The 14,918-nt window shown below is 32.3% G+C and overlaps 1 protein-coding gene across 7 annotated transcripts in view; it reads left to right on the forward strand.

The window, feature by feature from the left end:
* Iml1 (GATOR complex protein Iml1) overlaps window positions 1-14,628 on the forward strand; it is a 283,312-nt gene extending 268,684 nt beyond the window's left edge. For 5 of the 7 annotated variants that reach the window (XM_085810852.1, XM_085810854.1, XM_085810853.1 and 2 more), the window contains one exon: window positions 11,231-11,512. In XM_085810852.1, coding sequence (XP_085666978.1) covers window positions 11,231-11,437 — 207 coding nt within the window. In that variant the 3' untranslated portion in view covers window positions 11,438-11,512. Of the gene's footprint in view, window positions 1-11,230; window positions 11,513-14,481 lie in introns of those variants that run through there. The other 2 variants (XM_085810857.1, XM_085810858.1) reach the window with 1 other exon arrangement.
* The last annotated feature ends 290 nt before the right edge of the window (window positions 14,629-14,918 follow it).

Here is a 14,918-nt window from a genome sequence, read left to right on the forward strand (position 1 = left end):
TTTCCCTTGGAACTGACGATGTTTCAAGTCCGGCTGAAGTTTGCACAGCTTCACTTCTTTGTTCAATGTCCTTGTCCGGAGCAAGGAGGTTAGAATAGAAGGAGGGAAGGTTCAACTCAAACGGTGAAGCTTGGCGGCCATGTTACTGTTATCACTGTGACTTGTGCAAGGAAGTCTGTAATTGTAACATTTTTTTTTTTTTTTTTTTTCCTTTTCTTTTTGAAGCATGTCTGCTTATATTGCATATGGATGCACAAATAGATTTTCGAAAAATATTTCTGGGATTACTGTTCACTCGTAAGTATTTTCTTTTTTTTTTTTTTATGTAATTTCATAAATATGTTAAAAAAATGTCACAATGTCATGTTGATTTCTTTCCAGATGTGACAAAAAAGACTTAATAATAATCGAAACATGTTAAATACAATACATTTTAATGCTTTTGCGTACAGCTGGTATCTTCGTTCCTTAACATACAATGATATATGCTAGGATTATATGCTTGCTGTATAATTTGAACGCTTAGATAATTCGTTTTATAATTTTCATGAAAAGTAAGAAATTAATTGTTGCTATTTTTATGAATTATAAAGGTGTTAAATAAAGCAACGCTTTTCCTTATGTATTAATTATTATTCATTCTTAAGTTCTGTGAACTGTTACGAATATAATTTGTGCATTTGATCAAGATAAACTGTTCTGTTGTTAAAATGTTTTTGCATAAGCTGACAAATTTCTGAGCAGTATAGCGATAAACGTAAGTAAAATATTTACACAATTGAACATGTGAAAAGATATATCCAAAAATTTATATAGGTATATTTCTGTAATTCAGTTTAATTCAAGGTAATTTCTTTGAGATTCATAAATATGAAACGCGCATAAACTGAAATCATTGAATTCACATAAATCTGTTTTATTTTATTAAGATTTATTTTCTTGTTGATATAAGGTTGTTGATTGTGAAAAGAATCTATTTAAAACTTTCATTTAAAAAAAAAAGCAACATGTTACCATTTTTTTTAGATAATTATCTGCTATTAATTTCAGGTAAAAATGATTCTTTAATAAATTATAATAATATTGCGAATAAATCAGAAATATCACTTCTTAAAGAAACAATTGGAAAGTATACCAGAGAAGTTGCTAATAAAACCTAAACAAATTCTTGAAATTATGCAGAAACATAATTTGTAAAGGCTTTAATGTTATGCACATGCATTTAGATTTCGAAATATTTCTTAATGATTTTCTGTACTTAGTAAATTACAGATATCACCTTTATAACTTTAAAACAAAAGAACTAACAATAGCGAAGCATTTCATTATAAATTTAACATATTTTTACTGGAAAATTCATGCATAGAACAGCTTACAAACGCGTACGTTTCACTACCGTATTGCAATGTTTTGAAGTAACAAACATGGACGCCGCTTGTTCCGTGGAGTTTCATTCCCCGATAGTGGAGGAAACTGCGAACCCTCCCTCCTTCTATTCTAACCTCCTTAGTCCGGAGCCTGTGGCTTCACGTTGCCATTTGAAGCAGCAGCCATACAAGGTTCATAGATTATCAGTGCAGACGGAACCTTGCTCCCTACCGATCTGATCTGATCGACGTGCCAGCGCAGTAAAGTTCCTTGAACGTCAGTGGTATAATGCAGCGCTCCATCCTTATTTGTCACTCTGCCAATTTTCCATCGAGAATTTGCCGATCTATAATCCCGAATGGCAACCTTTTCTCCGATCTCAAAATTTCTGTCTGAAATCGTAAGTATTCCTTCGGATACGTTCTTCCACTCTTCGTATAAGATTTGGAACAACTAAATCAATTCGAGTTCTAATTTCTCTTTTTAAGAATAACATTGCTGGACTTAACAAGGTTGTCATGTTCGGTGCCTTTCTATAATTCATGAGGAATATGGCAAGTTTTTGCTTAATATTTCCTGGATAACCTTGCATTGCACGTAATGCTTGTTTAACGGTGTAAACGTACCGCTCTGGTTGCCCGTTACTTGCCGGTTTAAATGGAGCACACGTTTTGTGTTTAATTCCATTATTCCTTATAAAAGTTTCAAATTCCCCCGATGTAAACTGAGGACCATTGTCACTCACTACTACTAAAGGCAGTCCGTATCTTGCAAAACAGTCTCTCAGACATTCAATTGTCTGAAAGGAATTTGCTGACTTTAAGGTATAAACTTCTAACCATTTAGAATGTGCGTCAATGATAAACAAGAACATTCGTTCCAAAATAGGGCCTGCAAAATGTACGTGAATGCGTTCCCAAGGCGCACTTGGATATTCCCAGTGATGGACCCTTGCCCTTACTAGATCTGATTTGAACTTAATACAATCGATACATTTCATAGAAACTTCTTCAATATCATGATCAATTCCCTTCTAAAAGACGTAGGATCTGGCGATTGCCTTCATTTTAACGATTCCTAAATGTCCTTGGTGTAACTCTTCGAGAATTTTAACTCGGAGTTTTTTCGGAACAACTACCCTCTGACCACTCATTATACAGTCATCTTGTAAGGTGTACTCTGCTTCCCTACCTTCCAAACTTTCTCCAGATTTTAATTCCATATAAAGACTATTTAATTCTTCATCAGCTCGTGTTTCCCGAGCTATCTTTCTGGCTGTTACTGGAAGAGTTTCAATTTGGGAGAGTTGGAATATTTCAACATCATCCTTAATGTTTAAATCTTCGGACTTAAGAGGTAGGCGCGACAGTCAGTCAGCATTACCGTGTTCCTTGGTATTTCGATACACAATATCAAACTGATATGCCTGCAATTTCAGTGCATAATGTAAGAGTCGGGTAGCTGTGAGGATAGGAAGTCCTCTTTTCGATTTGAAAATAGCCACTAAAGGTTTATGATCTGTCACCAGAGAAAAGCGTCTCCCCTGTAGATATAGATAAAACTTTTTGACAGCCCAAACAATTGACAGTGCTTCTTTATCGATTTGGGCGTATTTCTGCTCTGTGTTAGTCAGTGTCCTCGATGCAAATGCTATAGGCCTTTCTGTTCCATCAGACAAAACATGCGAGAGCACTGCCCCTAGACCTACCGGAGATGCATCAGTAGCTAGCATTAACGGTAATGTGGGATCGTAATGCATTAAAACTCTGTCTGAACAAATTTCCTTTTTTATTTTTTCAAAAGCGATATGGCAGTTTTTTGACTAACTCCATTTAACATCTTTTTTTGTTAAATTATTTAACGGATGTGCCAAAGTTGCCAGATTAGGGCAAAATCTGGCATAAAAATTCACTAATCCCAAAAAGCTTTTGATGTCTTGGACGCCTTTTGGCGTAGGGGCATTAGCAATTGCCGAAATCTTTTCATCCGTTTTATGTAATCCATCGGCATCAATTTTATGCCCTAAAAATTTAATCTCATTTTGAAAGAATTTACTTTTAGTTAAATTTAATTTTAGGCCGTGCTCCTTGCATTTTTTGAAAAATCTTTCCAATGCTTTTAAATAAGACTGATCATCCGGTCCTGTCACTCGAGCATCATCCATAAAAATTTTAATTCCTTCAATCCCCTGAAATAATCCCTCAACATAGCGCTGCCAAATAGTTGGGGCAGCATTTAATCCATACATTAAGCGTTTACAAATATACAACCCCTTATGCGTGTTTATTTATTGTTAATAACCGATGGCTCTCCGATTGCACCTTCATTTGTAGATAAGCATGACTGAAATCAAGTTTCGAAAAATTTTTACCTCCATTAAGGCATGAAAATATTTCTTCGAGTTTTGGTAATGGATGCTGTGGCACTTTCAAATTAGGATTCAGAGACACAGAATAATCAGCACAAAGCCTAATGGAACCATCAGATTTAACAATTGGCGCAACTGGTGTTGCCCATTCTGAAGTCTCAACCCTCTCAATGATACCTTCTTTCTCAAGCCGATCAATTTCTGATTCAACTCTATTTTTTAATGTGAAAGGTACCGGTCGTGACCTACAAAATATTGGTTGAGTATTAGGTTTCAAATTTAGTTTTACTTCGTGATTGTTAATTTCACCTAATTTACCGTCAAAAATTTCCTTATACTCCTCAAGCAATTTTTTTAAATTCAATTCACTAGAAGTTGTCAATGCTTTGATGGCATTCCAATCGAGATTGATTTTATACAGCCATTCTCGGCCGAAGATTATGTCCAAATTTTCCTTCACAATGTATAGAGTTAAAACTAATTTTTGACCTTGGTATTCAACTTTAACAGGAACATATCCTAAAGGTACCACCTTATCACCCCTGTAAGTTTTAAAAACTAAATTTGTAGGCTGAATCTTTTTATTGGAAATTTTTCTAAATTCATTTATAGACATTACCGAAACTGTTCCCCCAGTATCAAGTTCCATGCTAACTGGTTTGTTTTCAATTTTAACTTGAACCATTATTGGCGGTCTTTTTGGCTCTTCCTCTCTTAACATGTGCGTTCTGGAGTTAAATCCATAGCTAGGGACCTCATTTTTCGAATCATAATCATTATTTGCCTCAACTTTCTTTTGTTTAACCTGTCTGTTTTTCCTAGACAAATAACACGCCTTTTCGATATGTCCAATTTTTTTACAAAAGCGGCATTCACTTGTTTCAAATCTACAGTTGTTTTTATTGTGATTTGCTCCTAAGCAACGCGAGCAAGTTTCAATTTTACCTTTATTATTCTTAGCAACAAAGTTTTGTTTCCGCTGTTTGGACTCATTTTTCTTGGTTTTAAGTACCTTCAGTTCTACGGAATTTCCTATAATCTCATTTGCACCCTTAACCACCTTTTCCATCGCCAAGGCTATCTTTAATGTTTTCTCTAAATCGATATCATCTTCCTGAAATAATCGATCTAAGATATTACGATCTTGTAAACCGCTAACGAAAACATCCCTTAACATTGTATTTAGCATACCCTCTTTATATTCACAAGGAATCGTTAACGAGCGTAATTCAGTGACATAACTACTAATTGATTCCCCCTCATGCTGTTTTCTATTAATAAACATGTGCCGACTAGGTATTATTAAAGCTTTAGGATTTAAATGATCCTTAAGAACCTTTTTTAGTTCGGTAAAATTTTTTTCTGAAGGATTATCCGGAGAGAGTAAATTTTTCAACAAATTATACAATTTCGCATTCAAGCTTGAGATCAGAACTTTCCCACGTTTTGCCTCTGGAACATTTTGAATGTCCAAAAAAGCCTCAAATCATTCTATGAACGAATCAAAATTTTCTACCGTTTCATCGAACTTATCAAAAGAAACAGAAATTTTGTCTTCTTTATGTTCCGATTTCTCTTGCAATGCGACCATTAAAGCTTCATTTTGCTTTATTAATTCTTCAATTAACTTCTCCATCCTTTCAAAATAAAAATCAAATAACTTTCCTACCTTTTGTAGTTTTCGGGGAATCCCCTAAATCCAAGTTTCGGTTTTGCTACTACTTTATGCATGTAACCGAGTGCGCCGAGTCAGGAACGATTTGCTTCTCACACAGCCTCGTCGCCAACTTGTTGTATCTAGCGGTGTGGGTTTAGTGAAGTGCATGATGCAACCAAAACAGACTAGTTCACGGCACAAACATTTTTTTTATCTGGAACTATATTTTATATACATTAATTTATATTTTTATATTTTATAAGTATATTTCAGAATTCTTGAGATTATGCAGGACTCACTTGTTTTATAAAAATACAATATTACTGTCGAATTTCTTATGAACAAAATTATACAAAAAAAACAATACAATAAACATTTAAAAAATATAAAGCCATTAGAATTATAGGCCATTGTTCCTAATTCAACGGGAGCAAAATAAAATAGCCCGATAATATATACATAGGCTAAAGTGCAGCGCTCACTTATTTGTTTGGCGCTTTTTACAAGAGTAAGAAGAACTGGATTTTTGTCAATTTTCTATGTCTTTTTAAGTGAAAATTGGTCGATGTATACATGGATAAAGTCAGGAAAGTGCGCAATGCCTAGTTTGTGCAATTCTCTGATGTTTTTTTAAGTGAAAATAGGTCGATGTGTACATGGATACCGAGTACGTGTAATTCTTAAAAACGCGCCAAGCAGTGGGCGATTCTCCACTTTCTCCCATATGTAAAAAAAAGTATGCAAGCAAATATACAGTTTATTTAAATCCTTAAATAGTTACAAATATATATACAATATATATATACTATATCGACGTTAGCGGTTTATTTTATAAGATATATATATATATACAGGACAATATACTAGTTTATAAAGTTTGGTGTAGTCAAGGCTAGTTCCTAATATTTTTCTTGAGTGTGATATTTGAAGAAACAATCTCCCCGATGCAGCGAAACTTTACAAAATTCACACATATAACACTTTAAACGTTTTTTCTTATGTGCGGCACATACGCGACACTGTCTTTGAGGTTTCAATTTTGTTCCACCAGTGGTAATTTTAACCAATTTATGCCTTTTGGGATCTTTTGATAACCTCCCTGGAGGATCACTTCTGCTGGACGTAGCGGATGTACCTTGTACAGAATCATCTGTATTGCTAGGAAGAGCTTCGCTAATCCATTCCTTTGCAACATCATGTAAAAACGTCTTATACTTTTTTTTGAATGTGAATTTAATGCTTTAAAAACTCTAAACGCATTGAATAACGCACAATTGATAAAAAAAACACTACAGCTCGTTTCGTCCTTTTTTTTTTTTTTTTTGTACGACGCACAATCGATTAATATGATAAGTATTGGTCAGCGCGATCAACACCTTTCATGTATTTATTATAATCAATTACGCATATTGGCTTCCAAATTCTTTGTTTTGTTGCCCAGTCAATATTATGGCTTTCCGCAATGTCAGCCGAATGTATAGTTGAAATCATTCAGACTGTTCTTTTTGATTGCCAACATTGTAATAAAATATTCTGGCGGTGACGAAATATAGATCCCCCCTTGCTAGTTTAGGATTTTTCAAACAACTGGGAAGGCCTCTGTTTACCCGAATAGTGCCGCAAGTCTGAAAACTATTCTGTAAAAGTAATTCACAAGTGGCAACACTATTGTAATAATTGTCCATGTATATGCGATGCCATAAGTTGGAATAGGGTTCAAGCAGATTTTAAAATCGTTTCTTGCAAACGACTTCCTTCACCACAGTACATGCGAAAATTACAAATGTATCTCGTTTTAGCTTCACACACCATTCTTACAAGTAAACCATACTTTATAATTTTTGATGCATTATAAACTTTAAATGACAAACGGCCCCTCCATGGCATGATTCTCTCATCCAGTGATAACTCTCTCTCTCTGGCTTATAAACCTCTTGAAATTTAGGTAAGAAGTAAGATATAATCGGTCGAATTTTTTTCAGGCGATCTCTGTCATCTCTGTCATCATTATTAGAGAAATGCCACACATACCATATCTGTCTAAATCTATCCCTGCTCATTACTTCCGCGAAAATTGGCGTTTGGATAGTTTTATCTGCGTAGACCAATATTCGTCTCTTGTATCTTTACGAACTCGTCCCATTAGGAGAAGTAGTCCGAGCATTTTTTTTAAATCTACCATATTCACATCCTTCCACTTCACAGATTTTGCTCTGTCTCGAAATGCATCTGGGTTTTGTTCGCGATACTGATTGGTTTCCGTTGCCATATATTCAAATAAGTCATCTCCAATAAATAGCTTAACCACATCTATTACACTTTTTGAATTATCTGGCATTACAAAAACTCCACTTTGTCCGACTAATTGTTCAATAATTGGTACATTATCACTTGTTGACCATTGTTGTTGTTGACTTTGACATATGTTGTTGACTTCGTCATCACTGTTTTCGGAGTCGCTAGATGATGGTATTGGCAAAACTCGATTTCTTCTAGGTCGAAATAATTCCTCGTCACTTTCACTGTCTGAATCAAGAAATTCCGCCTCACTTGAAATCTGCGACAAGTCATCTGCATGTACATCACTATCACTATTAGAATCCATTGTCTTTGAATTGAAGGTAGTATAAACCGCCTACACAATATCAACGTTACGTGTATCTCTTTCTACGAGCTGCTCCACTAATAAACTATAAACATACAACATCGCATAAAACGAATTTGTGGAAACACGTGGCTGCGAAGAATATTATTGGTTAAAATAGAGATAGACGGAATTTTTTCAATCTCACTTTACGTTCTTTGAAACGTAGTCATATATTTGATAAAACATTATTTTTCCCTTGTGTCACTTAAAATTACTTATTTTAAATGGGTACTAGTACCTGTCCCGCTTATAAGTGGCAATCCTCGCAACGGGTACTAATACCTGTCTCGCTTATAAGTGGCAATCCTCGCAACGGGTACTAATACCTGTCTCGCTTATAAGTGGCAATCCTCGCAACGGATACAAATACCTGCCTCGCTTATAAGTGGCAATCTTCGCAACGGGTACAAATACCTGCCTCGCTCATAATGTATTAATTGAATTTAATATATGTTTATTAATCTCTCTTTTTTTATTACACTTACTTGATTCCTTCTTCCAGAATTCGAAATTTAGACTTAATCCAAATATAATTCGCACATTTTTATGATGTATTTTTTTTTTAATTTGTATTTTAAATATTTTTTATGAATTTTTCGAAAAAAATTTTGTTTTATAACCTGTAAAAATTGTAACATCGTCTTAAAATACATGTATTTCTAGGCACACCTGCAAAAAAGTAGAGATTTTTATTGAAAATTTTCTAAGATATACATGAATTTACATGTTGGAGCGTTTTGAAATTTGGAATCTTTTTTTTGGAGCGATAATAACACCAAACGATAATACGTACTTTGTTAAAATTATTTGAAAGTATGAACGATGACTTTTTTTCCGCTCGTCTACGATGAAAAAAAGATAAGGGAAATAGTTTTCTATAAATTAAGAAGTTCGTTAAGTAAATTATTCTTGGCGAAAACTGAGAAAAAGCACCAAGATAAATTTTTGAATTTCTCCGTAAATTTCGCACCAAATTTTACAAAATTTAATATTTAAGCATAGTTTGAGTCGTAGAATCGAAATATGGAAAAAATGTGGCATGTCATTTCATAAAAAATCCGATTTTGTGTCAAAATACCTATATTAGAATTATGACTACATATAAATCTAATATATATCCAAGGTCGGGCTTTCGAGACATGAAAAACGCAAATTGAATTTCATCAATTGACCCAGTAGAACGTAAGCTATAAAGCTGTCCTTTTCTTTCTTTCTTTCTTTTTTTTTTTTTTTTTTTTTTTTTTTCCCTGCAGTGTACATAAGTGCATATGTATGTATCTCGCATAACTCAAAAACAGTAGCCTCAGAACTTTGAAATTTTGTATGTGGGATATATGTATATGTATATAACATGTAGTTGTGCACTTCCATTTTTGGTTGCAGTCAGACTTGTCAAAAGTATATACATATATATATATATATATAATAAAAATGCAAAATTTAGAAGTACTGATGTAAGAACACCGAGATGTTAAATAATAGCAAAGAAAATCCAGAGAATTGTTGATGCGTACGTAGATCCATATTGAAGAGGAAAAATTATGATTGTGATGATTTGACTTAGTAATATCTAAGAAACTTGGCAATCGAGGCAGTTTTAATTCCATTTTTATTTTCCAGATGAAATTCACTTGGCACTCTAGCCCTACCTATTCAAGAACATTTTCATTTTTGATATTATTGCGATAGCAAGCAAGATAGCGAAATTACATCCTAGCAGGGCAGAGAGCGAAGCTGAAGTGCGTAGTTATCCTATATGGAAGCATGTGAAGAGAAAGGTTTTGGTTTGAGTTAAAAGTTTCAGTTCACAATTACTACATCATTAGCGCTGCACAGGCCATGCAAAATGGGATGATCTGGAAATGACGCAATCCAAAGAAGTTATTACGATTTTTAGAACAGAGATAGAGAATTAAAGAGGTCCCGTTAGTTTAAATAATGATTTTGATTTATATATTTTTTATCTTACATATATATATATTATATACCCACTATGTTACCCAGCTCGGTGAATTCAATTTTTTTATTTTTATATGCTGGTAAATTGTCCGGTTTTTAAGGTTTTTATGCCTTTAGTTAATCTGCATGCAATAGTAATAGAATTATCAACAATGTAAAAGTTTTTAAAATGCTACTAAGCCTATGGAAGCTATGGAAGCTGCTATTTGTTTACATTTAAAACTTTTAGTGGGATAGTGAATTAAGTCAGTTTCTGCCCCTTCACTGTCTTTAGGCCGAGTGGAATCAAAAGTAAACTTTCAGTTTTGTGCATCAAAAAAACTGCCTTCGTACCCACTGGCTGAATTGTTTGTTTTTGCATTGAAACTCAAATTTTAATTCTAAATTTTTGTAACTGTATTCGATGTTTTATGTTTTTTGTAGTTTACAATTTTTGATGAAGATGTTTTAAGTTTTTATATATTTTCTCTTTCCGCAAAATGAGAACTGAATTAATTGGATGAGAAATATGTCACTAATGAAATTCAAGGGAATAAGTTAAAATGCAGCCAAAATTGTGTATAATTTAATAGGCCGTACATGGAAGTCGAGTTGTCCATATCAATTTTTTTAATATATATGTCTGTTATAGTGATAATTACAGTGATGTTGTCTGTTAAGTTTGAGTGCTCACAGAAGTAAATAATAGTTGTGTTGGTGTGTTGTTATTATTATTAATGTTATTTCTATTATCACTCAGTTTGGTGTGAAGCAGTATCACACTGTAAAGCAAATTATGTAAATAAATAAAGCAAGTATCAAGAAGGAGTAGTAAACCTGCTTTATAAATTATGAGGCAATAAAATTGTATGAAATTGTGATAGTTTGTCTGCATGCCTGATTTCTTAATTACTAGTATACTAACTCTGCTAATATAACTTTAATTTATATATTTGATAATTCTTGCATCTTGTAAGAGCAAAAGTACACTTGTTGGTGGAATTAAAGGCACATTCTTTTCTCTCAAAAACAGAGTGATGTACATTGCATGCATTGCATTGTACAGAATACATAACTTTTGTTTTGAAGTTATTCACTGTTTGGGAATAATACAAGATATTCAGAAAACATAGAGGTGCATAAATACTGCACCATATGGAGATGTTATTTTGTACCACGGTAGAACTGCATAATTTAGGATCTGTATACCAATAAACAGAAAAGGAAAAAATAATATTTTTGTTTACTTTAGATTGGTTTCTTATGGTCTTGGAATTACATGATTACAAAGAGATGGAAGACAACAGGAACTGTAGATGAGAATTTTATGCGGAAAGTGATGAGAGATTTTCGAGCATTTTGTTCCAATCAAAACTGCCGTTTAGAAGATTTTTGGAAGTTTTCTGAGATGTCTGAATTTAGTCAAGATCATTCTATGTTAATGGATTTAGAATCTTGATTTTATATACAAATATATGTTAAAGTCAATAGGAAAATGAACAGCAAAATTTTTTTATTAAAAACTTTTGCAATATTTTGTCTATATTGTTTGATAATTTTACGTTTAAACGGGCATTCTTTTTCCTCATTTTATTTCATTTAAACTTCTTGCATAATACATTCCATGGCCTTGTTCACTTTTCACGGTTCTTGTTTTAATATAATCAAATTTTTTTTGTTTTTTTTTTAACTCTATTCCGCAGAGTACTAATTTATTTAAATGATGTCTAAATGCCTAGTTATTGTTTTATTGTGCTAATTGTATGTTTTATCAAAGCAAATATTGGTGCCAATTCACTTTCAGGAAATATTTCCTGCATGCTTCATGTGCAAACAATGAATTAAAAAAAAAAAAAAAAAAAGCATGCCTACATCTTAAATAATTGTTAGCCCAAAAGTGCTATTTGTCTCTAAATAGGATTTTGCATTGATTCATTTTAAATGTTGTACCCTCTAATTGTATTGTTTCATTTTTTAATTGAGTCCATTGCCATGTGGCAAAATGCAAGTTATTTATGTTTCATTTTTAATCTGTCTGTTATTGATTAACAGAGTAAAAGCAATTTAAAGGCAACAGACATGATTCTTAATCATATTTTTTAAATTCTTAATCTGCTTGATTTAAGTAAGAATGAATTCATGATATATATAATTAGAAACATTAAATATTTGTATAGATATATGCTATATACTTTTTCACTTTTCAAAAATATTGTTGATTTCAAATGTTTCCCTTTTAGTCTAAATGTATATTCATCTAGTATCCTATAAAATGTTTCATGATTCCACCTGGCCCATCTTCTATTGATATTCTCTACTGATAAATGGTATTAAATTTTAAAAGAGCTCTTTTGGGCGATCATTTAAATTTGAACCCTTTTGGTTTTCTTTTCCTTTTTAGATATATGCAAAAGCCTCCTTTTGATGTTAATTAATAATTAGCAGGTTTTCCCCATATTATTGGCTTTACTATTCTGACCAGTTTGTCTTTTGAATGTATGATTATTTGTTCTGTACCTTGAATCTCTGGAAGTGAATTCTTAACTCTTTCAGCTGTGCTGGTGGCTTTTGCCACCTTCATGTAGAGGTGTATTTTATTGACAACAGAGATTGCTTTCGGTAGTATGATATGACCTTCAGTAGTTCAGTTATGGCTTTATTACAATTCACTATGGCACTCATAAAAAGTTTAGCATATTTTTAATGTCAGCATGCCATTAAGACAAGGTAGACTACAGTTAAAGACCTCCGATCCTAGAAATTTGCTTATTCTAGCAAAACTTCAGAAGCACACATAGCTCTTGTGCCAGATATGTTATCTAATGTTAATTAGATACATAAAGATGGATAGAAACAGCATTGTAAACTGGAAACTTGGAGAGGATGTTCCAGAATCCATTGTGAAAAATGCAAAGTACAGCTTTGCTTAACAAAAAATAAAAATTGTTTGAAATAATTTCATATACAATAAATGTTAGTAATATTATAATGTACATTTATGTTTTTATGAATTTTTACCTTGAGACTTGACACTGGCAATTGCTAAAACATCTTTTTTTCCTACATTTCAAGTAAGAACTTGTTAGTATGTTTCAAGAGAATTCTAATACCTATAAACAATATTGCACAGCATAAAAAATTAACCACTTGCGCTACGACTAAACTTCACAGTTGCGGTGCCGTGCGCTACAATATAACAAGCGGTATAGTGTCTCATTTTATGCCGCTCTGCGTCTGCGAGTGCAATCTAGAGCTAATAAACAATCTCGTTGTTAGGCGACGTGTGCACCACGCAATCCACAGCTGTAACTCGAAAAATAAACAGTCTCGTTGTTAGGCAGCGTGTGCACTATGTTGTTTTCATTTTTGCGATAAATGCCTATCGACGAGGTGTTCACGTCGCTCGCATTTTGAGACAAAAGCATCTCGACGTGCATTGCACGTCTTTTTAGCGCAAGTGGTTAAATTCCAGGGACTGAAAGAGTTAACTTAGTCAGCCTATCATAATTAGCTTAAAATTATTTCAGATATTAACTTGGGATTTAAATGTGAAGATCAGATTGTAATTTTTTGTCTATGTGTGTGTATATATATATATATATATATATATATATTTTTTTTTTTTTTTTTTTAAATGGTAAACTTTTGTTTGAAATATTAGGGTATGAACTGAAGTTCCAGAGTCAGCTATTTTTTCAGTTGTTAAAGCTGTATTCCTTAATGTATTTAGTGGTGAATAGTAAAACATTTTATCTTAACGATCATCCAGTATATATATGTATAAGAAATGAAAAATTCAAATTTAAATGCACATTCCATTCATTGTGTACCACTTGCTGCTACAAATAATGTGACAAAGAAATAATTAACTCTTATTATTCTTCATGATGGTTTTATATGTAAAGTTTTACATTTTCATGAAATGATTTTTAATGTTACCTGAATTGTTAATATTTTCACAGTATATACATACATATATATAACAATATTATATTAGTGTATAACTTAGTTATTTTTGTCAAAGCCATCTTGTATTTTAAGCTTTAATTTTTTTAAAAAAATTCAGTATGTCCATTTTAATAGTCTTTCATTTTTAAAATTTGGGGAAAACTGTTATTCAAAATCTTCCATTAGATTACACTCAAGGACCAAAGTTATGTCAAAGGCTATCTGATAGTTAAAAAGGCACTAATTTCCTACTCTGAGGGTCAGGAGATTCAAAAATTTTCCATTAATGGAAGCTCAAATGTGTTTTATTTTACTCATTTAAATTACTTTTGACTTACTGAAATATTACTTTTGATTCAAAATATAAACTCTGAATTATTTTATTAAAAAATCCGACTTGTACGAATTCATGTAAAGAGGAAAGTTAATTTGTATCTTCTACAAAATCTTTAAAATTAAAAAATTATGATGTGTAGTGTTAATTATATCTTTTTAAAAATTGCTAGATTGCATAACTAATTGTTACCTTAAGAAATTTGTTTTTTTTTCCTACAGATTAGATGTCTCTTTGGTTCTGACTTGTTAAAATATTGTCATTTGTAAACCTGAGGAAATTGAAAAATATGTGATATTAATTCATGTGATCCTGTACTATATGTAAAATATTTTTATATTGAGTGTAATAAAGTGTAATATAAACAAAGCAAATGCATTGTTTTCTTTCTTTATTTTTTAATTTATTATTATTTTTTTCTCTTTATTTTTTAATTTATTATTTTTATTATTATTATTTTTTCTCTTTATTTTAGTTAATTGGTAGATCATTTGGTGATAAATGGCTCCAAACTTGACAATTAACCACTGGCTGTCGATTAAACTAATAAGTGCCATATTTATTGTACTAATGTATGTAGCATGTATGGTATCATTTGAAAGATTTTTGAAACAGGCAAATTCAGCAGGTAGCCATTTAGCAGAAAAAGTACAAACTC

The sequence above is a fragment of the Stegodyphus dumicola genome, chromosome 2 (genome assembly GCF_044657685.1).
Source record: "Stegodyphus dumicola isolate Sdum_Otavi_A_Nest chromosome 2, ASM4465768v1".
NCBI lineage: Eukaryota > Metazoa > Arthropoda > Arachnida > Araneae > Eresidae > Stegodyphus > Stegodyphus dumicola.